This window comes from Typopeltis vanoorti, chromosome 12 (genome assembly GCF_054136105.1).
Source record: "Typopeltis vanoorti isolate ZY-2024b chromosome 12, IOZ_Tvanoo_1.0, whole genome shotgun sequence".
In the NCBI taxonomy this organism is placed as follows: domain Eukaryota; kingdom Metazoa; phylum Arthropoda; class Arachnida; order Uropygi; family Thelyphonidae; genus Typopeltis; species Typopeltis vanoorti.
In genome coordinates this window covers 21,392,350-21,418,339 of record NC_143560.1, presented here as the reverse complement: position 1 = coordinate 21,418,339, position 25,990 = coordinate 21,392,350, and the positions used below count along the sequence as shown (strand labels likewise).

Sequence of the window (25,990 nt, the reverse complement as noted above, 5' to 3'; positions counted from 1 at the left end):
ATTAATTGTAACCAAATCTGTTCAGAGTGAGGTACAATGTGTTTGTTTTAAGATACTGTATATTAGAAAACAATAATGAAGGAGAATGCTATATTCAGTTGATATATTTGAATTACTCAAAGGTGTAAAATTTAGAAGAGGAGGACAAGGCTTACCTCCTTTGACTACAATACTGTTTCCCATTGTAAAATGGGCAACTTACGCTGGCCAAAACTTATTATTATTAAAAATTCTCTAATTTAAATTGCCGCCAGCATATACATACATATATCACATTGCTTTTGTACATGCATCGCAGCATCGCCATTAGTCGACAAGCAAAGCCTATCACCAATATGCAATAGCCGCTGCTATTATTCACCCACTTCTAACTTATCACAGCCTTTGGCACGTTAGTTGCTAATCAGCAGTTGAAGTGTTCGTTTCTCTCGTTGCAATTTTTGCATCTCGTCGTAACCCTATCATGTCCAGTAAGAGAAATAAAATTACGGATGAAAATTCCAACATAAAAAAGAAGGCGAGGAAAGCTTTAAGTTTAGATGTTAAAATGAAGGTCATTAAAGCATATGACAAAGAAAAGAAAGTCAGTGAAATAGCATGAGAAGAAAAACTATCTTATTCAACTGTTTCAACAATCGTAAAAGATAAATCAAGAATAATGGAGGCAGCTAAAGGGACAGTTAATATGAAATGTACAATTTAATGAAAAAAAGAGAAGGGCCAATTCATGAAATGGAGAAGCTTTTAATGATATGGATAGATGATCAAATCAACAAGAATATTCCTCTCAGTTTGTTTACAATTCAAACAAAAGAATGCAGCCTATTTGACAATTAAGGAAACAACAAGAAGATAATTACAGTGAGCATACATTTAATGCTAGTATAGGTTGGTTTTATCGATTCAAAAGCCGATTTAACTTACATAACATAAAATGATGGGAGAAGCTGCTAGTTCCGATTTTGAAACTGCCAAAATTTTCAAGAAAAATCTGAAAGAGATGATAAAAGATGAAAAATATATGCTAGAGCAGATTTTTAACATAGATGAAACTGGACTGTTCTGGAAAAGAATGCCAGAACGAACTTACATTCACAGAGAAGCTAAATCAGTGCCTGGTTTTAAGGCATTTAAAGAAGGATTACGCTTCTTCTTGGATGAAATGCTTCTGGTTTTAAATTAAAACCATTTCTTGTTTACCGTTCACAAAATCCCAGAGCTTTGAAAAAACATACAAGAATAAGTTGCCAGTTTATTACAGGAGTAATCCTAAGACTTGGATGACAATTATTTTATTTGAAGACTGGTTCTTAAATTGTTTTATTCCAGAAGTACGTGCCTACAGTCTTGAAACAAACATTTCTTTTAAAATTCTGTTGCTGCTTGACAGTGCTCCAGGACATCCTCTTCACATCTGCAATTTGAATGAAAATATAAATGTGCTGTATCTACCGCCCAATACAACAGCTGTGATTCAACCTATGGATCAAGGTTCAATTGCTACATTTAAGACATTATCTGAAAACTACATTTTCTCAAGCAATAACAGCAACAGACAATGATGCTATAACATTATGCGATTTTTGGAAAAATTACGATATTAACCAATGTATCCAGAACATTGGAACTTCATGGAAGGAAGTATCGGAACAATGTATGCGAGTAATTTGGAAGAAGTTGCTACCGCAGGAGACGTTCAAAGAGTACAGTGAGCATAATATGATAGAACAAATTGGTGAAGAAATTGTAAGAAAACTGGATTTAGAAATCAATATTACCGATATTGAAGAATTAGCAATCACGAAGAAGGTGAACTGACTGATCAAGACTTGATTTCCCAAAATGAAAGAGCTGTAGAAGAAGAAAGGAATACTGAGGAAGATGAAGAAGAGAAATTGTTAAAAAAATTTACTGTAAAAGGATTAGCTGAAGTATTTTCTAAACTAAATCAAGGACTTCAGTTACTCGAAATATGGATCAAGACACTGATCGCTTCGGCAAAGTTGAAAAGCAAATTTCAGAAGCAGTCAGATGTTATCGTGAAATATATGAAGAAAAAAAGAAAAACCCAACAGACAACATAACCAGTTTTCTGATTAAAAAAGCTACTTCCGATTGCGAGAAATAACGATATCATCCAAATGAGTGACAGTTATTCACCTGTTTAATTAAAGACACCGTTAATAAGTTTTATGTTTATGTTAACTAATATTTAAAGGAATTTCAAATTAAAGTAAGTACATCTTTTTTGATATGTGTTTATATATTTTTTTTCTTAAATTTTTCTTTCTTAATTTTGTATTTATGTATTTGTATGCGCTAATAAATAATTTATAAATGTTTATGTAAGTTTATACATTTTTAACCATTTTACGTTAAATAGAAACATGATTTATGAAAATATTATAACAGAAATCAAACAAATCAAGAATTAAAAGGAGTCCTCAACGTACTTCAGAATCGACTTACGATGGAGACGTTGGAACGGAACTTCGTCGTAAGTCGAGGACCACCTGTATTTAAAACTTGCCTACCACGTCAGTTCAACACTTCACACATGCAAAACAGATGAAACTCAGAAAAAAAAAATACAGCAACTCATGACAAATGACAATGTTCAACTGGATTATTGTACCAACCAATTCTGTTGAACATTGTCAACTGGATTGGTTGGTACAATAACCAATCACATTTGCTAGGTGCTATTGTGTCAGAGCTCAGCCTACCTCGCCTTCTGAGCGGTTTAAAACTACTAGAACGTTAAGAATTTGACCCGCTGCACCATCTTTTCAAAGGGCTCAAAGATGTATGTATTTTGAATGCACACCCAGGCTATTAACTCAAATGTGATGCAATGTTTATGCATCAAAAAGTGTCCTCTTCATGAAACATTTTAGTATATTGTGTTTACTTTTAGGGATCATGCAAAATCTGGTAACAATTAAGGGAATTTTTAATGGGAATAAATGCCAAAGTATAATATAGATGATATTGCTATTTGTTGGATGAGCACTGTACACCTAGTGCATCCTAAATATTCATCCCTGCTGGCAACCCATTCCATTCATTCACCACTGCTCTCCAAGTGAAAAATCAAGTCCTCACACCCTTGCTAACCACACTCTTACTCTTCCAGGAATGGTCTCTTGTTCTGTCCCTCTAGCCAAGTGCTGAAATATTTCCTGTGCATCAGTCCTATAAAGCCCTTGAAGTAACTTACATGTTTTTATCATAGCCACTCTTTTTAACCTATCAACCAACTTTTGAAGCCCACAAGCCTTCAGTATATCCTGATAGGGATAATGATAACTAATATTTAAGGAATTGACAGCATATACTAGAAATATAGATTAAATAAACTTTAATATATACTTTCCGATATTTCGGCGAACGTCACGTTGCCATCTTCTTGGGAACTTACTACAAAGACACGTGCACACAAGTACTAATAACAGCAAATGAGACTGAAGCTAGGAAGCTAGCGTTTCCTAAAGTCCTGATGGTGCCCCCTGGCAGGCTATATTGGTAGTTCTTGGCCTTTGGGCTGAAGTTCTTCTGATAAAAGTTTCCAAAATTTGGGGCAGTTTCATGCATCCAAATTTGTTGAGGTTTGGCATGTTCCTAAGGGCCAAGGCTGATTCCATGAATAGTCTTTCATACTTGAACTTGCTGCGGTGTATTACTGTGGCTTTCTTGCATCTTATTCTGTGGCGAGTATCCAGAGCGTGGTCTGCAAGCCCAGAGTGGCTGTACTGGTAAAATCGGATGTAATCCTTGTGTTCTGAGATTCTGATATTTGCTGTCCTGCCTGTTTGGCCAAAGTAGGACAGTTTACAGCTGCAAGGGACCTGGTATACACCAGGTAGGTCTAGGGGAAGTGGTTGGTCTTTGGTGGAGCAGATAAGGGTTGCCAGTTTTCTATGTGGTCTGTAACAGGTGGTCAAGTCATGTTTTTTTAGGATTTTATTGATTTTTTCCGAGGTGCCTCTGATGTAGGGAATAGTGATAGATTTAGAGTAATCTTTTTTGTGAAGGGGAGGGGGTGGTGGGTTGTGGATAACTGGGTTAAGTATTTTTTGGATTTTTTGGAGGGGGTAGCCATTGGCTGAGAAAGTGTCACGGATGTGATTTGGTTCAGTGGTTAGGGCTTGATCATTAGAACAGATTATTTTTGTCCTGTTGAATAATGTTTTAATCACTCCATATTGTTGTGAGGGGGGGGTGGGATTGTTGGTGAATGTATCTGCCTGTATGGGTGGGTTTTCTATAAACTGAGAAAACCAAGGTTCCATCAGGTTGGTGGGTGACTAGTGTGTCTAGGAAGGGGAGGTTATTGTTTTCCTCTTTTTCCAGGGTGAATTTGATTCTAGGGTGTTGGTTGTTCAAGTGTGTTAGGAAGGAGAGGAGTGAATCCGGGCCATGTGGCCAAATAGCGAAAACATCATCAACGTAGCGAAGCCATATGGTAGGTTTTTGTGGGGCTGAGTTTAAGGCTTTCTCTTCAAACATCTCCATGAAGAAGTTGGCCAAGGGTGGGGAAAGTGGTGAACCCATGGCTGTCCCCTCTATCTGTTTGTAGAATTTTTCCTGCCAAACGAAATAGCCTGAGTTCATTGTAAACTGAAATAGGGCTGAGATATCGGGAGGAAATTTAGCTTGGATTAGCTCTAAGGTTTCTTTGAGGGGGACATTCGTGAATAGGGAGGAGACATCAAAACTGACCATTATGTCATTATGTTGGAGTGTAAGGTTTTCTATACTGGCTTTGAAGTGGGCTGAGTTTTTTATGTGTGATGGTGTATTGCCAGTATAGTGTGAGAGCGCTTTGGCTAAATGCTTGGCTAGTTTGTAAGTGGGGGAATCAATGCCATCCACTATGGGACGTAATGGCACATTTTCTTTGTGTATTTTTGGGAGCCCATATATGCGGGGGGGGGTCTAGAGTTATAGGGTTTTAGTCTGTTGGTAATCTCCACAGGCCAAGAAGTGACCTTCTTAAGGAGTCTATGGAGTTTTCTAATTTGTGAGTTGGTGGGGTTGTAATTAATGGGGAGGTAAGTGGAACGATCTAATAATAAAGCCTTGAGCTTACCTGTGTAATCTTTAAGATTAAGTACCACAGTGGCGTTTCCCTTATCCGCTTTGGTGATCACTATATTTTTGTTTCTTTTCAATTCTTGTAGTGCCTTGTATTCACTACTGGATATGTTGGATTTTGGAGGTTTTGCTTTGTTGAGAACACAGGCTACATCCAATCTGATATCGTTGGCGATGTGGTTAGGCAGTTGGCGAATCCCGCGTTCAATTTGAATCATTAATTCCTCGGCCTGTAATTTCCTAGGAGCAATGGCGAAGTTGTGACCACATGACAGAGCGTGGAGTGCTTCTGGCTTTAAGGTAGCTGACGATAGGTTAACAACAGTGTTGGTTTGTAGTTTGGGTGCCGAGTTCTTTGTTAATTTATCAAATTTGTTGATAAATTAACAAATAGAGTTGATAAATTTAACATCTAAACTTAAAGCTTTCTGGGCCATGTGGCCAAATAGCGAAAACATCATCAATGTAGCGAAGCCATATGGTAGGTTTTTGTGGGGCTGAGTTTAAGGCTTTCTCTTCAAACATCTCCATGAAGAAGTTGGCCAAGGGTGGGGAAAGTGGTGAACCCATGGCTGTCCCCTCCATTTGTTAATTTATCAACAAGTTTGATAAATTAACAAAGAACTCGGCGCCCAAACTACAAACCAACACTGTTGTTAACCTGTCGTCAGCTACCTTAAAGCCAGAAGCACTCCACGCTCTGTCACGTGGTCACAACTTCGCCATTGCTCCTAGGAAATTACCGGCCGAGGAATTAATGATTCAAATTGAACGCGGGATTCGCCAACTGCCTAACCGCATCGCCAACGATATCAGATTGGATGTAGCCTGTGTTCTCAACAAAGCAAAACCTCCAAAATCCAACATATCCAGTAGTGAATACAAGGCACTACAAGAATTGAAAAGAAACAAAAATATAGTGATCACCAAAGCGGATAAGGGAAACACCACTGTGGTACTTAATCTTAAAGATTACACAGGTAAGCTCAAGGCTTTATTATTAGATCGTTCCACTTACCTCCCCATTAATTACAACCCCACCAACTCACAAATTAGAAAACTCCATAGGCTCCTTAAGAAGGTCACTTCTTGGCCTGTGGAGATTACCAACAGACTAAAACCCTATAACTCTAGACCCCCCCGCATATATGGGCTCCCAAAAATACACAAAGAAATGTGCCATTACGTCCCATAGTGGATGGCATTGATTCCCCCACTTACAAACTAGCCAAGCATTTAGCCAAAGCGCTCTCACACTATACTGGCAATACACCATCACACATAAAAAAAACTCAGCCCACTTCAAAGCCAGTATAGAAAACCTTACACTCCAACATAATGACATAATGGTCAGTTTTGATGTCTCCTCCCTATTCACAAATGTCCCCCTCAAAGAAACCTTAGAGCTAATCCAAGCTAAATTTCCTCCCGATATCTCAGCCCTATTTCAGTTTACAATGAACTCAGGCTATTTCGTTTGGCAGGAAAAATTCTACAAACAGATAGAGGGGACAGCCATGGGTTCACCACTTTCCCCACCCTTGGCCAACTTCTTCATGGAGATGTTTGAAGAGAAAGCCTTAAACTCAGCCCCACAAAAACCTACCATATGGCTTCGCTACGTTGATGATGTTTTCGCTATTTGGCCACATGGCCCGGATTCACTCCTCTCCTTCCTAACACACTTGAACAACCAACACCCTAGAATCAAATTCACCCTGGAAAAAGAGGAAAACAATAACCTCCCCTTCCTAGACACACTAGTCACCCACTAACCTGATGGAACCTTGGTTTTCTCAGTTTATAGAAAACCCACCCATACTGCCTGTATGGGTGGGTTTTCTATACATTCACCAACAATCCCACCCCCCACCCTCACAACAATATGGAGTGATTAAAACATTATTCAACAGGGCAAAAATAATCTGTTCTAATGTTCAAGCCCTAACCACTGAGCTAAATCACATCCGTGACACTTTCTCAGCCAACGGCTACCCCCTCCAAAAAATCCAAAAAATACTTAACCCAGTTATCCACAACCCACCACCCCCTCCCCTTCACAAAAAAGATTACTCTAAATCTATCACTATTCCCTACATCAGAGGCACCTCGGAAAAAATCAATAAAATCCTAAAAAAACATGACTTGACCACCTTTTACAGACCACATAGAAAACTGGCACCCCTTATCCGCTCCACCAAAGACCAACCACTTCCCCTAGACCTACCTGGTGTATACCAGGTCCCTTGCAGCTGTAAACTGTCCTACTTTGGCCAAACAGGCAGGACAGCAAATATCAGAATCTCAGAACACAAGGATTACATCCGATTTTACCAGTACAGCCACTCTGGGTTTGCAGACCACGCTCTGGATACTCGCCACAGAATAAGATGGAAGAAAGCCACAGTAATACACCGCAGCAAGTTCAAGTATGAAAGACTATTCATGGAATCAGCCTCGGCCCTTAGGAACATGCCAAACTTCAACAAATTTGGATGCATGAAACTGCCCCAAATTTGGGAAACTTTTATCAGAAGAATTTCAGCCCAAAGGCCAAGAACTACCAATATAGCCCGCCAGGGGGCACCATCAGGACTTTAGGAAACGCTAGCTTCCTAGCTTCAGTCTCATTTGCTGTTATTAGTACTTGTGTGCACGTGTCTTTGTAGTAAGTTCCCAAGATGATGGCAACGTGACGTTTGCCGAAATATCAGAAAGTATATAATAAAGTTTATTTAATCTATATTTCTAGTATACGCTGTCAATTCCTTAAATATTAGTTATCATGTTTAACCAGCGTATAAGCCTCTCAACAAGAATCCTGATAGGGAGCATTCCACAGACCACTTACCATCTTTATCACTTGCGTCTGGATCCTCTCCACTAATTCATCATCCCCCAAGAAACCCATGTGACCAGACCTGAGCACAGTAATCCAGATGTGGACATATCAAGGCCTTATAATGGGGAATAATGACTTCTTTATCTCTGGTTGTTAGTGTGTTCATCAATAACCAAATGATCCTATGAAGCTACCTTGGCAACATTAGCAATGTGCTCTCTAAACTTTAACTCTCTACTACCACCCTTATATTCCAAGCTTCATTAATTTCCTCAAGTACAGCTCCATTACTCTGGTACATAGCTTGTAATCTTTTTATCCCAAGATGCATACTTTACACTTTTCCACATTAAATTGTCTTTAATAAGACAATTTAATGTGGAAAACTTAAAATTTAACTTTTAAAGACAATTTAAAAGATAAATCCATTATTTTTTGTCCATATTGTCAACCTGTTTAAATTGTTCTGCAAGCTGTATACATCATTAATCACCTATTATCATACCCAATTTTGCATCATCAACAAACAGCTGAATATTTCAAATTATTTCATTTATTATTTATGTACAAATTAAACAGTAGTGGTCCAAGCACAGAGTCTTGTGGCACACTACTAATCACTTGCTTTCTCCTAGATTCTGTTCCTTCATATACTACTTATCCTTGTATCCATTCCCATTTGGTCCATTTTGCACCAGAGTTCCAGATGACATTCTGTAAAATGGCTTGGCAGAATTCAGCAGTATTAATGTGTAGCCATTCCCTTTATCCAACCCAGCTATCACTATTATAAAATGTTCATTTGTTCATCACTACATCTACTTTGCTTCTCATAGTGATGCACAGTTAAGAAAAACTATGAGAAGCAGAGTAGATGTAGTGGTTTTACAGGCAGATATGAATAGACTATGTGAGTAGGCAAGTGAGTGGAGCTGCCAGTTCAGTGTTGCAAAGTGTTAGGTCTTGAAATTTACTAGGAAAGGATGGGATCTAGCATATACAATTAATGGGGAAATTTTGAAGGAGATTAATGGTAGTGTACAGAAATTTGAAGTTTAATGGTCAATTGCAAAAGTTGTGAGGACATCACAATGAATTATGGCAATAATGACTTTAATGTAGAATCAAGGAGATTTATGGTCCCCTTGTATTAAGACCACCATTAGGCCATGTATGAATTACTGTGTTTTGAAAGAGTTTTCCAAGTGGATGAGTATATCTCAGAGTCTAGAGAAGATTCATTAAGTCAGTGTCGAGTCTTTGGGATATGAAGACAGATTGAGTGAGTGTAGTTTGCAGAGCCTTGTGAACAGAAGAAGGAAAAGAGATATCCTGGTATTTCACAAGAAAGTTGGTTAAAGATTTTACCAGATTGATGTGGAGGATTTGGTAGAGTAAAGGAGGATAGGGGAGAACAGGAGGTCATTCCTAGAAGCTGTGCCTAGTGGGTTGAGCAAGGCAGTGAGGAGCAGGTTCTTTGCATGGAGAGTTGTTGGTGAGTGGAATGCATTGCCTGAGAGTGTAGTGAATGCAGAAACTGATGGGCTTAAAGCACAATTTGATCTTTTTGTTATGAGCATTTGACCTCTTGTGATGAGTCTTTTGACTTCTTGGAGGTGCAATAATAATAAAAAATAATATCTGTGGTTTTGAAAAAAATTGTTTAATTTTAGCAATATATAAATTGGAATTTGTTCATCATTGTATACCATTATCATTTGTAGATTTCCATTACAAATATACATATAGATAAATAATGTGCTTCTCAAATATTTGTAAGTTCTTGAATTTTAGGTCATGCACTTTTGTTTTCTGACTCAATTTAATTATTTTTTTATTTTTATAGTGTTGACATTGTTTAGTCACATTTATTTCTTCTTTTATTTATTTCTCTTTGCAGTTAAGATATGACTTGGTAATAAGTGCCTATACGCTTATGGAACTACCATCAGCAGAAAAGAGAATAGAAGTTATTGATAACTTATGGAGAAAAACACAAAATATGTTGGTAAGATTTGTTATAGATGTATTTTTTAAATCTTACAGTAAATCACAATGGATCTTGCCACTTATTAGCTGGTCTAATACAGTACTGTTTAATGTGAAACATTTTTGATTTTGTGCTTCTCAGGTGTTATTATTTTATTTATATATATGCACTCCATGGAGTCAAAGACTCATTGCGGGAGACCCACTCTATTCATTAACACAATATCTACCATACATCTCCTTAAACCTATTCACTGTTGGGGCTCACTACCACCACTGGCAACCCATTCCACTCATTCATCACTCTCCAAGAAAAGAACCTAGTCCCCATGCTCTTAGTCAGCTTCCATGTGACCCCCTTGTTTCCCCCCATACTCCCCATGGATACTATAAGATTGACACAGAAGAAATTTTTCAATATCCCTTTAGTAACTTATAAATTTCTATCACATCCACTCTCCTCCACTTGTCAGCTAAAATTTGCAATGCTCACACCTCTCAGTCTGTCCTCATAGTGAATATTCCACAGACCTGTCTCCACAATCTCCCGATCCCAAAGAAACACAGGTGACAAAATCTGTGCACAGTAGTCGACATGTGGCTGAATCATAGCCTTATAAAGAGGAATAATAACTTCCCTATCTTTACTTGTCAAAGTGCTTTTTAGCATCCAACTTTTTTTTGAGCTATTTTGCCAACTCTTGCAATATGTTCTCTGAATTTCAAATCTATCCACCATCATTCTCAGATCCCTAAACTAGTACCATCAATACGATATGAAGTGTATAATCTTTTTATCCTGAAGTGCATTACCTTACATTTTACAACATTGAATTGACAACCTTTGCCCACACTGCCAATTTATTTAAATCATCATCATCATGCATATCAAGGATTTAGGCCTAACGTGGCCTGTTTCGGCCATCACCCTCATGCAAAAGAAGTCATCATTGAATCTTTTTAGAGGACATCCTGGTTTTGTTTTTCCTAATGGCTTGTACTTTAAGGCTTGTTTTGGTAATCTTTCTGTTTTCATTCTTTGAACATGTTCCATCCATTTATGTTTATATTTTTTAATTTTTTCTATTACTGGTTCTTGGTTTAATTCTTTCATAATTTCTTTGTTTCTTTTGTGATCAAATAGAGTATACTTTGCAGTTTTTCTCATAAACTTCATTTCTGCTGTTATTAATTTTCGTTTGTCTTTTTGTTTTATTGTCCAGATTTCACTTCTATAAAATAAGACTGGTAGGACTAATTTATTGTATACTTTTAGTCTGGTTTGTTTTTGAACTAGGTTTGGTTTAAATATAGAGTTAATTACACCTGTTATTTTTAAATATTTTGCAATTTTTAGGTTTATATCTTTTTCATATGTGATCATAAATCCTAGGTAGTTAAATGAATTCACCTGTTCTAAGATCTTGTTATCTGTTACTATTTTAGTTCTTACTGGAACTTGTCCTTGAAAGGCCATAGTTTTTGATTTTTCTGTTGATATTATTATTATACCATAATCTTTGGCTATCTCATTTAGATCTAAAATAGCTTTCTGTAAGTTATCTTCAGAATTTGTAATTATTATTTGGTCGTCAGCAAAAAGGAGAGTGTTTAAGTTCACAGTAGGAGAAAGTTTAATACCTTGATGGAAATTTTTATTCCGTTTTATTATTATTTCATTTAGGTAAATATTAAAAAGAGTTGCTGAGAGGGGGGCCATCCCTGTCGGACCCATTGGTTTAACTCTCTCATATATGATAGCTCATGATTTCATCTTATTTGTATTTGATTATTTTCATATATACTTATGATAGTTTTTAGGATATTATTTGGTATTTGTCTTTCTTTTAATTATGTTAAATAAAATGCTTCTTTTAACTTTGTCAAATGCTTTCTCAAAGTCAATAAATGCAATATGTGTTTGTAAATTGTATTCTCTTCTTTTCTCTATTATTAATTTTAGGCAAAAGGCCGTGTCTATACATGATCGTCCTTTTCTGAATCCATTCTGTACTTCTAAAATAAAGTTTTCAGAAAATTTCATTAGTTTGCTATTTAAAATTCTGCTATATATTTTGTAACAAGAATAGGGGTATAACCCTACAGTTTTTAGGGTCATCTCTACTACCTTTTTTAAAGATAAAAATTTTAAAGATATTTAAATCATCTTGTAAGATATCTACATCATCTTTATCAACTATTGCCCTCCCTAATTTTGCATCATCAGCTAACAACTGATGTCCCCCCTTCAAATCTTCTGCTATATCAGTAATATAAGAATTAAAGAGTAGTGTCATAGTACAGAGCCTTGGAGAACTCCACTAGTTACCCTCATTTGCCTTTATTTCACTCCACCCTCTGATGTCTGTCTATCAGTCACCCTCCTATCCATGCCACCAGCGTCAAATCTATTATGGTTTGGAGTGAGAAAATAAAATTTTTAACATGTGACTATTTCATGATTTCCATGTGTATAAATTTTGAATTGGAAAACAGGTGTAAGACCTCAATAAATATTGAAACCAAACTGAGTAGTGACTTTAATGTATAACTTGGAATATTCTGAAACTTCCCTTCTATGCATTCGGTCTACTGTTCTGTTACAGAGCTATCTTTAGCCTTTCTATGTCATACCCGTCACGAGGGTAAGGTGACTAGCCCTATGCCTCCTGGTATATTTTATGGCCGTAGCTGCATGTGTTCACGAAACCGGTTTGCTTGCTTGCGGGAGGAAATATCCCAGATAAACTGAGGAGAAAACCCTTGTTGTTCGCGCCCAAGACCAGGTAACATGGCTATGTCTGAGAAAGATCCTTAAGCTCTTCATGTCGGTAATGGGAATCGAACCCAGAACACTCAACCAGGCATATAATTGTGAAGTGCATAGTCACTAGGCTAACCGTGCGGACTATCAGACATTAATGTATAATATTATAAATAGCCTGGTTAGCCAAGTGGTTGGCGTGTCTGCTCTCCAGCCAAAAGGCTGTGGTTTCGAATCCCGCCGTGGGCATGGATGTTCGTGATTGTCTGGAAAAATACTAGTGGTGGTGGTGGACAGTAGATGGTATTGATGTAGATGATGCAGTTCGCTGTAGTTGGTGGACTGAGTGGAGACGGAGAGTTGTAGAGTTATTGACCTCCCTCGATGAGTCTTTGGACTCCCTGGAGATATCAAATAATAATAATAATAACAATGATAATAATAAATGCCATGTAAAGAGAATACTATGCATTATAGGATACAAAGAGCTGATATGAAATCAAATGCACTCTGCCTACAAGTAACATATTCATGAAGATATTTTACTTGCATATTTTTGCTTGTGCTAGGTTATGGATGAAAACAAGAATATTATTTTTTCCTTTATGCTTACACAGTGATCAGAATACATCTTAGAAATTAAAAAAGAACACAAACGACATATTAATTTTAATAATTTTAGTGAAGTAGGCCTCTCAGATAATGCTCTTAACACCCTAGCACCAAATTGATTGGAAAAGTACTTGTTCTTTACATCATACAGAAACCTGATATGAACAGAAATTTAAAGCCTGCGAAATTTTAATTAACTGCTCTAATTTAAAAATAATAGTGGCATAAAAATCCCAAGATTATGAATGGCACACATTCAGCCCACTTAGTTCTTCAAGTTTTCCAGCAAACTCTGACTTTAGCACTCTAAGAAATTTTTTTTTTTTTAGTTGAGAAGGGTCAAAGCTGTATAACTGAGAGGAGACCTCCGCATAGCCTTTAAAGGAATGCGGAGAACCGACCAGGGCTTCTGACCTAATGTCCAATCCTCACCTTCTCGTGGTGCACCTTGTTGGGTATCTACTTGGATACTGAACGAACGAGGATGGGCTTGCAATTTGGGATTTAGTCGACCAAATTTTATTCTTATTGGTTAAACCAAAATAAAAATGACGGTACGACATGACAAAATTTCATGCTGGCTGGGGCGTCGCCTGGTTAAACCAGGCCCTGTTGTTTTCGCCAAGGAACCAGGGTGAACAGCGAAAAGTCAGCTGCTGGAAGAAATCTGAAAACCAACCCGAACTCAACATCACCAGAGTTAAAGATCAGTAATATCAACATAAGAAGCCTGAACGGCAAAGAAACAGAGCTACCTGATGAATTATTTATAAGTACCAGATCGATATAATAGGTGTGACAGAAACAAAAAAGACAAAAACTGGTGAGATCTTTCTGACAAATAAATACAAAATGTTATATTCAAGCAATGACAATCAAGGAAAAGAAGGAGTAGTCATAGTATTCAACACAAAATACTAGGCTAATCTTCTTGAATGGCAGTCAGTCTCAAGTAGAGTAATGTGGGCAAATATGAGAATGGGAAACTGGACAATGAGACTTATTTGTACCTATGGTCTCACAGAAGGTTCTACTAAGGTAGAAGTGGAGGAATTTTTTGATGCTTTAGAAAAAGCAACTGACACAATGAAAAAGGAAAAGTTGGTCCTTGTTGGGGATCTAAATAGAAGAGTAGGAAATGATTGTGAGACATACAAAAATATTTTGGGAAAATTTGGAGAAAAGAGCAAAGCTAATAATAATGGCAAATATCTGTGGGATTTCTGCTCAGGACATGGACTGGTTATTACTAACACCATGTTCCAACATAACAATGTGCACAAATTCACATGAAGAGAAGAGGCAAAAAATAAGAAAAGTCTCATTGACTATGTTATTGTTGATAGTGATGTTTTCTCCCTTGTGCAGGACACCAGAGCGTACAGAGGATTTTGAAATTGGAAGTGATCACTTTTAGTCTTGAGCAGGATAAAATTGAATTTAATATTGAAAAGAATAACACGTAAGAAAGTTTTAAACCGAATAAAAGTTGAGCAACTCTTAGATGTGAACTGTAGACTGAAACACACAAAGATTATTGAAGAAAAAATGAAAGAGTTTGAGAACAGGAATCAAACCCTGGAGATTCAGTGGCAAACTCTGAAGAAAACATTGATTGAGTCTGCCAGAGAGGCATGTGGTGAGGTTGTCTGCAAGGATAAAAAAATCAGAACTCCCTGGTGGACACAGGAAGTTAAAAAGGTAGTGAAGGAAAAGAAGAAAGCATATCAAAAGTTCCTGTCAAATAAGTCAGCTTGTGCTCTTACAGAATACAGAGACAAATGATAGAATTCTAAACACTGTATAAAACTAGCTAAACAAAAGTCATGGGAGGACTTTGGCAAGAATATAGAAAATAAATATCAAGAAGGTGGCAAACTATTCTGGAGGTTGTTGAAGAAGCTTAGGAATGGAGGAAAGAGTGTTGTTAAAGGAGTTAGAGATGATAAAGGTGACATGAAAACAGGAGAAAAAGATATCCTTGACGTATGGAGTAATTACTTTGAAAAACTGCTAAATGAAACAAGCAGTGATGACAGCGCAGTGGTAAAAAACACTGACCAGGCATGCAGTCAGGAATACATATCCATATTTGAAGTACAAAAAACCATCAAAGGCTAGAAATGTGGAAAGGCAGCAGGAGTAGATGATATTCGACCAGAAATGCTGAAGCATGATGGTATAAAAGTCTTACAGTGGCTGCACTGCATAGTTCAGAAAGCCTAGACAGAGGTATGAATTCCCGATGATTGGGGTACAGCTCTCATAGTACTCATATACAAAAAGGGAAATAAAACTGAATGTGAGAATTACAGAGGTATTTCTCTACTGAGTGTTCCTAGCAAGATCTATGCAAGTATACTTGAGAAACGGTTCAGAAGTTTTATGGAAGAAAAGCTTGGTGAAGAACAAGCTGGATTCAGGCCAAATAGAGGCTGTCAGGATCAGATCTTCACTTTACGACAAATAGTCGAGAAAGTTTGGGAATATAACCGAGATCTGTATTTAAGTTTTGTCGATTTGGAAAAGGCATATGACAAGATGCCAAGCTATTCAATACGCTACAGTTATTTGGTGTCAATGGGGCATTATATCAAGCAATACTTAGTCTTTATTTGAGGTTGTAAGTCAGCAGTTAGAATCAAAGGAAGTACAGGAAGATGTTTAATGTCGAATCTGGTGTGAGACAAGGATGTACATTATCCCCTCTGTTATTCATTATCTATATGGATCACATTATGAAGGAAAGTGGTATTAAACATGATATCAAATTTGGAGATGTTAATGTCAGCTCTTTGCTTTATGCGGATGAATGATGTTATACTTCTAAGTAAATCCGCTACAAGTCTGCAAGATTCTCTGACTAAATTGAATAGCTGTTGTAATAGATATGGTATGAAGGTCAGCAATAAAAAGACAAAGACAATGAAAATAGGCAGAATCATTGAAAATGTCAACTGTGTTATGAATGGAGAACCTGTGGAACAAGTAAAACATTTCAGCTACTTAGGCACGATTTTTACTGAAGATGGTAAATTAAATATGGAAATAGACAACAGAATCAGCAAATCTGGTATGGTGGGAAGTTAATTGAATAAATTCATATGGAATAAGAGAGAAATTAGTCGGAACACTAAATTAGCTGTATACAAGACAGTGTTCAAACCAGTTTTAACTTATGGATCTGAGAGCTGGGTCAGAAGTAAAACACTTGACCAAAGACTAGAGACCACAGATATGAGAGTCCTGAGAAAGATTATATGGGTGAACAGATGGCATCAATGGCAGTATCATATTAAAAAAGAGGATATTAGGAAAGAACTTGACATTGTCAGCATCCAGGAATGAGTTAGCAGAGCTAATCTCAGGTGGTATGGTCTCTTAAACAGAATGGGCGAAGAAAGATTAGCAAAACAAGTGTTCTCTGCCAGGTTGGCAGCAAAACGACCCAGAGGAAGACCAAGATATAGGTGGATTGATACAGTACAAAGTGCCTTAGACAATAGAAATATAAGATCTGGTAATGTTGAAGTCTTGACAAGTAATATACTGATTTGGAGGAAAATTGTAGATAGGAAGTTAGTAATGATGTAATTTTTTTCATGTAGTACTATCATATCCTGTACACCCCCTTGAGAGTACATGGCAGGAATTTGATGATGATGATGATTTTAATTCTTACATTAGTCTAATGTCATCTTTAATTGAATTTATAAATTGAGATTGTTATATGAAATTATGAATTAATACCTGTAATTTATTCATCACTCTGATGAAATTTACCTCTCTTTATTGCTTAGCAATGTAACATTATGCGGCTTGTTCTCCTTTTGAATGATCAATTGTTTGTATTCCACCTTGTACAAAAATGTTCCTATCAAGCCACTGAGTACAGTCTGTTAGTTTCAGACTGAAATATTTGGCCAACATTAAAATATTCTTGTGTTAACGTGTTTAGAATTCCTAATTTAATGTCACAAGTGTCTCTCAAGAATAAAATTCACTGATGAAGACCTCACAATTAGCTCTGGCAACTCATTCCTTCCATTCACCACCCTCCAAGTATAAACATCTGTTCCTAACATGCTTGATAACCACGCACTTACAGAATTTTTACTGTAACCCTTCTTCTTTCCTTTAATGCCATGTACTGAAAAAAAAAAAAAAAGGCTTCTGTGTTAATCCTATAAAACTCCTTTAATAACTTATATGTCTCCTATCTATCATGTCTCCTCTTTTTCAGTTATCAGCTAGTTTTTGAAACCCACAGACTGTCGATCTCTTCTCATAGAGAGCATTCCACAGACCTGCTACAATCTTTGTCACTCGCCTTTGTTTCTTCTCCACCACTTCTTCATCTCCCCATGGAATCAGTGTTCAGATCTGTGCACAGTAGTCTATATGTGGCCTTATTAAAGCCTTATACAGGGGAACAATAACATATCTATCTCTGCTTGTTGGTGTGTTCTTCAATAAGCACGTAATCTGGTGTGCTGTTTTGGTTACTTTCACAATATGCTCCCTGAACTTCGATTCCCTGTCCACAATCACCCCCCAAGTCTCTGGCTTCATCAGTTTCTTGTATTTCAGTTCTATCAGTATAGTATACAGTTTGTGATATGTTCCCAAAGTGCATCATCTTATACTTGGCCACAATAAACTGGTAACCATTTACCTTTGCCCATACTGCTAGTCTATTTAAGTCTTACTGCAGGATCTCTACATCACCTTCATTTACCATTGCTGTTCCAAGTTTAGCATCATCAGCAAACAACTGAACATTTCCTGTCAAATCATTTCTGATATCATTGATATATAAATTAAACAACAGAAGACCACATACTGAGCCATGTGGCGTACCACTGGTCACATGCCTTGTCCTGAACTCAACTCGTCCATAAACCACTTTTTTGATATCTATCCATCAGCTACTTCTAATCTAAACTACCAGATTCATACCCATCCCCATTTGCTCTAACTTATGCAATAGAATTCTGCATGGAATCTTGTCAAATGCCTTTGCAAAGTCCAGCAACATCACCGAGTAGCCATTTCCCTTATCCAACTCCATTGTGACTTTGTTATAAAAAGTAAGCAAATTTCTAAGGTAAGGTGTGTCGTACCCTTCACAAGACCATGTTGCCCCTTATAGAATATCATATTCCTGTCATTCTATAAGGTCATTCCTGTTATTCTATATTCCTGTCATTTTTTCAGAACATTCCTGTTCTGAAAAAGTGATCAGATCCAGCATGCTCAGATCTTGTTCCCTTCATTACATGCTGCCTCAGGTAATTATGCCCCCCCCCCAAACATTCTAGTTTCCCTGACTCTGCACTTTTAAACTCTCATTGAACATGCAAAACTCCTTGCCTCCAATCCATTTAAATGCAAGCCATCCACTCGAAATAAATATTATTTCATAAATATGTTATTTATCTGCTTGATTACATTTGCACATTTCAGCTAAACATTATATATCTATGTGGATTATGACTTAAGTAATGAGATATTACTTTAATGAATTATATCATTTTCCTAATCACTTTATTTCAAATAGTAAAGCACATTTATGTTTACCATGCTGCAAAATGTGCAAAAAGCTGCAAAATTCATTATTCTTAATAATCATGTATACACACTTGACTCTCAGTCAATAAACTTTCAGACTAAATATAAGTTAATTACCTTATGTAATATTGCATCACAGAGGTCATAACTGCCACATACTTATAGAATGACAGCATTAAAGGTCCCATAAATGGGGCTTTTAATGCTGTCATTCTATAAGTATGGAAACCACAAATCTGGGAAAGCATAAACATGTTTACAGAATACTCAGGACTGGCTACCATGGGAAGGTAGCTAGCATGAACACAGCTGGCTATATTATCACTCAGCTGGCTTGAACTGATGAAAGCAAATTGAAGAGAGTAGAAGACTTCAGGCATATCAGAAGTGATATGTCTAAAGATTTTTAACTAGGATTATGAATAAACAATAAACAGAAGTTAAATTTAGAAGAAAACAGCAAGCTTTTTAAAACTTGAACATACATAATTAATTTGGCCAAACAAATTGTTTCATAATATCTAGAATAAAATTCTTTGTGAACAAAACTGCACTTTCAAGCTAAGTGTAATTAGGCAAAACTTAACAAGCAAATAATAATTTTGAGATTACTTTTTCCAGGCAGATAAAATATATTATATGATTATATAAATATTGTATTTCCATTTATTGATTGTTCTGTTACACTTTTGCATTCACCCATCATGGCACTTTTTTTTTGTTTTGATAATAAAAAAACCATGTACTACAGTATGGAAGTTTCTCTTATTTTGTCCTGCCATTAACGGCAAACTATGGTTATAAGATAAAATGTCTAGAAATATAAAATATATTGCATATGGTTTAGTCTACCTGGTAATTGTATTTAAAATTAGAGTTATACTAGAAGGAAATACACATTTCTTGCTTTCAGTAGTAATAACTCGGAGGTGCAGCTAGTAGTAAATAAATAAATTGTTTACCCTCCTCTCCCTTCACCCATAAATAATATGCCTGAGATTACTACTCAATTTGACCATGTGCAAGTGGGATTGCAGCTTAAATATTGTACATGTGGTAAAAATGCCATACACTAACATTGAATACATTTATATTCTTACTTTACTGCAAAACACTGCTGCAAAACTTAATTTTTGATGTTTTATTTTAAACAATAACAAAATTTCAGGATATATATATATATATATTTCCCCCCCCTCCCCTTCTTGGAGCTTGCTTGATATAAAAAACAATTTAATCACATATTGGTTGCACTGAAAAAAATTTGTAATTTGGTTATATGAGATGCTTGATTAATTCAGGTTTGGATAACACAGTGTTTACTCTATTATTTTCTTTTCATATGCTTTTTTTAAAGAGGAGAATGGCATATAAACATCAGATGAAATTAACTAAAGGCAAAAATTAATAATACCCCCACCCCCCAAAAAAAAGCACATCCCTTTCAAAATACATTTTTACAGATACCCCATATCATCCTGCTATTTAAAAAAATTTGGAACATAGGTTTTTACTGTAACTAACAATGTCTGTACTGTGTTATATATATATATATGGTTCTTCCATTCGTAATTGATGAGGGAATTATTATTTTATTATTTTGGTGACACTGGTATCTCGGTTTGGTGATTTTTAGCCTTGAAAAAGGCCTTCACTTTAGAGTCGTGAGGGTAAAAAAAGCTATATGTTTTCATTATGTTTCTAATCTTTGGTAATTATCATCAAATTCCTGACATGTAACAAGGGGTGTACAGGATATTATGATAGTACTACATGAAGAACTTACGTCATTACTAACTTCCTATCTACAATTTTCCTCCAAATCAATCTCTAATGGTAAGACTTATACGTTGGTTAGACATAACTGGTAATTAATTTACGGAATTAACAACGCATATAAAGTAAATTAATTAAAGATAACTTTAATGAATCACTTCTATATTTCGACAATGTCACATTGTCATCTTCAGGAACATAAAGATAAAGATTAATTTCTTCCTCATTTGCTTTGTTAGTTCCTTTAGTGCACATACCATATCTTTATGTTCCTGAAGATGACAATGTGACATTGTCGAAATATAGAAGTGATTCATTAAAGTTATCTTTAATTAATTTACTTTATATGCGTTGTTAATTCCGTAAATTAATTACCAGTTATCCAAATCAATCTGTTACCTGTTATGACTTCAACATTATCAGATCTGATATTTCTATCTTCTAAGACACTTTTTAATGTATCAGTTCACCTATATCTTGGTCTTTCTCTGGATCTTTTTCTTGCCAATGTGGCAGAGAACACTTGTTTTGCTAATCTTTCCTCTCCCACTCTGTTTAAGTGACCATACCACCTGAGATGTGCTCTGCTAACACATTCCTGGATGCTAACAATGTCAAGTTCTTTCCTAATATCATCGTTTTTAATATGATATTGCCATTGATGCCATCTGTTCATGCCCATAATCTTTCTCAGGACTCTCATATCTGTGATCTCTAGTCTTTTTACTTTATCAAGTGTTTTATTTCTAATCCAGCTTTCATATCCATAATTTTGAACACTATCTTGTATACAGCTAATTTTGACTAACTTCTCTCTTATTCCATATAAATTTATTCATTTGACTTCCTACGATACTAGCTCTGTTGATTCTGTTGTCTATTTCCATATTAAATTTACTGTCTTCACTAAAAATTGTGTCTAGGTAGCTGAAATGTTTTATTTGTTCTGTAGGTTCTCCATTCATGATGCAGTTGATATTTTCAGTGTTTCTGTATATTTTCATTGTCTTGTTATTGTTGATTTTCATACCAAATTTGTTACAAAAGTTATTCTATTTAGTCAGGAAATCTTGTAGACTTGTAATGGATCTATTTAAAAGTACATCATGTGCATAAAATAAAGAGCTGAGATTAACATTTCCAATTTCGATGTCAGGTTTAATACCACTTTCCTTCAAAATGTGATCCATATAGATAATGAATAACAGAAGGGATAATATACATCCTTGTGTGATATAAATTATCCTTGGCAGCTCAATTAGCTGCCATATCATCTGGCTGAATGCTACAGTTGTATGGTGTCAATGGAGCATTATATCAAGCAATACTTAAGTCTTTATTTGTTGAATTGGATTTAAATGGTATTGATGCGAACGCAGATTGATTAGAAAATAACTATTTATTAACTTAAAAGCTAATATTTCCCTGGTATTATATCCAGCATCTTCAGAGCACACAAACAAAGTTTGTTAGAAATGCGAGACAACCACAATTCATTATAATAGTGGGGCTAGTATAAGTAATTGCAGCGTGCAACACAAGACTAAAGTCCTAATATGGTGTCATCTAAGTTATAAAAAAAAAAAATTAAAAAAAAAAAAAAAACAGTAGTCCAAAGTTTTGAAAAAAATATAGTAGTCCAAATAGTAGTCCTTGAAACTTTTGAAAAATAGCAGCCATATTTGTTAAGGTTTGGAGTATGTTTTAAGGCGTCTGTTGATTCCAGGAACAATCTCTCTTACTTGGAAGCTTCTGTGCAGTACTTTTGTTTTTTTTTTTCCAATTGATCCTGTGTGCTGGGATATCCAAAGCATGGTCTGCTAGACACGACCTGCCATAATGAAAGCCGATATATTTTTTGTGTTCACTGAGGCAGATGTCCACAGTTCTTCCTTTCTGTCTGTAGTAGGCTCGATGACAAGAACAGGGCACTTCATAGACTCCTGGATGTGATAAAGGAGTGAATCTGTCCTTAGGTGAACAGATAAGAGTCGCCAATTTCACATAAGGTTTAAATACAGTGCGCAGTTGGTATTTGTTAAGCACCCTAGATAATTTTTCAGATGTGCCTTTAATGTATGGGATGGTGATAATTTTGTTGTAGTCTTCTGTGGTAGATAGTGGGGGGGATTTCTGGGTAGCATTTAGTATTTTATCTATCTTATGGGATTATAGCCATTGGTTAGGAAGGTGTGATGCAGGTGAGAAAGTTCAGCAGTGAGAGCAATGTCATTGTAACAGATTTCTCTAGCTCTATGGGTTAGTGGTTTTAAGATACCATTATTTGTGTAAATATCTCCCTGTATGTGTGGGCTTTCTATAAACCAAAAATGATAAGGAACCTTCTGGAGGACGTGTGATCAGTGTGTCCAGGAAGGGCAGGAGTCATTGGCTTCTAGTTCCATTGTAAAGTGGATTTTAGGGTGCTGGTTATTTAGATGCACTAAAAATGTATTCAATGTGTCTGGGCCATGTGGCCAAATAGCAAACACATCATCAACATAATATAGTAGCCAGAGACTAGATTTGAGTGTGGCTGTGTTGATAGCTAGCTTTTCTAGATGTTCTATGTAGAAGTTGGCTAAGCAGAGAGAAAGGGGGGGCTCCCATAGCCGTCCCATCTAATTGTTTGTATATTTTCCCTTTCCATGTAAAATAACCTGCCTGTACTGTGAATTTAAATAGCTGAAATATATCAGGGGGAAATTGTGAAGTTAGTAAGTTAAATGTTTCAGTCAATGGTACATTAGTGAATAATGAGGTGATATCAAAACTCACCATTAGGTCTGAACTATTTAAGGTGTGGTTTTCTAAAATACTTTTTAGGTGGGTAGAATTTTTAACAAAAGAGGGAGAATTGTTTGTGCAAATGGCTAGTAGTTTGGCTAAATGTTTAGCTAGTTTATATGCAGGACTGTTTATACTATCTACAATAGGGCGTAAAGGTGTACCTTGTTTGTGGATTTTTGGAGCTCCATATATTCTGGGCGTTTTAACATGAAAGGGTTTGAGTTTGTTGACTGTTTCTTTTGGCCAGGAAGTGACTTTGTTCAATAGCTTGTACACCTTATTCTTTTGTGAGTTGGTGGGATCTCGATCTATAATTTGATATGTTGACCGGTCTTGGAGAAGTGTGTGCATTTTGCTTTCGTATTCTGTTGTGTCCATTACTACAGTTGCGTTTCCTTTGTCTGATTTAGTTATTGTAATGTGGTTATTATTGCGTAGCTCTTTTAGAGCCATTATTTCTTTATGTGGGATATTATTTTTGAGAGACTTAGAATGGATTAGGATATTGGCCACGTCTAACCTAATATTATTGGCTATTGCTGGAGGCAGGTCGTATATTGCATGTTCAACGGAAGCCATTATTTTGGTTTTTGGAACTTCTTTAGGAGTAACGGCAAAATGGTGTCCAAGAACTTAATGCACTCGTAGTAGCTTCTTTAGTTAAGGTTAACGATGATAAGTTCACAACGACGCCATCTTGATGTAATTGCAGCCGCTGCATAGCACTGCGTTGCTGGAGGAATTCAAATTTCTCACTGCTGAACTTTCTCACCTGTGCCACACCTTCCTAACCAATGGCTATAATCCCCATAAAATAGATAAAATACTAAATGCTACCCAGAAATCCCCCTTCCCCAATATCTACCACAGAAGACTACAACAAAACTATTACCATCCCGTACATTAAAGACACATCTGAAAAGATATCTACGGTGCTTAACAAACACCAACTGCGCATTGTATTTAAACCTTATGTGAAATGGACAACTCTCATCCATTCACCTAAGGACAGATTCACTCCTTTATCACATCCAGGAGTCTATGAAGTGCCCTGTTCTTGTCATCAAGCCTACTACGGACAGACAGGAAGAACTGTGGACATCCGTCTCAGTGAACACAAAAAATGTATCTGGCAAGTTGGGTCTGGCAGACCATGCTTTGGATACCCCCAACACACAGGATCAATTGGAAAAAAACGAAAGTACTGCACAGAAGCTTCTACAAGTCAGAGAGGTTGTTCCTGGAATCAACAGAAGCCTTAAAACATTCTCCAAACCTTAACAAGTATGGCTGCATCAATCTATCAAAGATTTGGGAGACAGTCATCCTAAGACCAAATAATATTTATTTATTTTAATTTTATTTTTTTCAAACTTTGGACCACTATTTTTCAAAATTTTCAAGGACTACTATTTGAACTACTATATTTTTTTTCAAAACTTTGGACTACCGTTTTTTTTTTTTTTAATTTAATTTTTTTTTATAACTTAGATGGCGTGCCGTATTAGGACTGTATTAGTCTTGTGTTGCACGCTACAATTACTTATACTATCCCCAGTGTTACACTGAATTGTGGTTGCCTCGCATTTGTAACAAACTTTGTTTGTGTGCTCTGAAGATGCTGGATATAATACCAGCAGAATATTAGCTTTTAAGTTAATAAATAGTTATTTTCTGATTAATCTGTGTTCACATCAATACCGTTTAAATTCATTTCAACATGTGTGACGAACATATAAGCCTATCCACACGTTTAGTCTTTATTTGAGTCGTAAGTCAGCATTTAGAACTGAAGTAAGTATTTATTTCAGTTCTAAATGTTGACTTATGATTCAATAAGACTAAGTATTGCTTGATATAATGCTCCATTGACACTGTAGCATTTTGAATAGCTTTTTTCTTGGCACCTTGTCATATGTCTTTTCCAGATCTGCAAAACTTAAATACAGATCTTTGTTATATTCCCATGATTTCTCAACTGTTTTTCATAAAGTGAAAATCTGATCCTAACAGCCTCTAGTTGGCCTGAATCCAGCTTGTTCTTCACCAAGCTTCTCTTTTACAATCCTTCTCAACTGTTTCTCAAGTATACTTCCATAAATTGTACCAGGAACACTCAGTAGTGAAATACCTCTGTAATTCTCACATTCAGTTTTATTTCCCTTTTTGTATATGAGTACTATGAGAGCTCTACTCCAATCATCTGGAGTAGAGCTCTCATAGACCCTCTGTCCAGGCCTTCTGAACTATGCAGTGCAGCCACTGTACAACTTTTATACCTCCATACTTGAGCATTTCTTGTTGACTATCATCTATTCCTGCTTCCTTTCCACATTTCAGGCTTTTGATGGCTTTTTCTACTTCAAGTATGGATATGTATTCCTAGCTGTATGCCTGGTCAGTGTTTATTACCACTGTGCTGTCATCACTGCTTGTTTCATTTAGCAGTTTTTTAAAGTAATTACTTCATACTTCAAGGATATCTTTTTCTCCTGTTTTCATGTCACCTTTATCATTTCTACCTTCTTTTACAGCACTCTTTCCTCCAT

General features: G+C 36.2%; 1 protein-coding gene across 1 annotated transcript in view; it reads left to right on the top strand.

Moving 5' to 3' along the window:
• The window catches only part of LOC150100621 (ribosome assembly protein METTL17, mitochondrial), a 256,639-nt gene that overhangs the window by 115,470 nt on the left and 115,179 nt on the right, over positions 1-25,990 (top strand). The window contains exon 9 of the mRNA XM_090401843.1: positions 9,840-9,947. Coding sequence (XP_090257969.1) covers positions 9,840-9,947 — 108 coding nt within the window. The remainder of the gene's footprint in view (positions 1-9,839; positions 9,948-25,990) is intronic.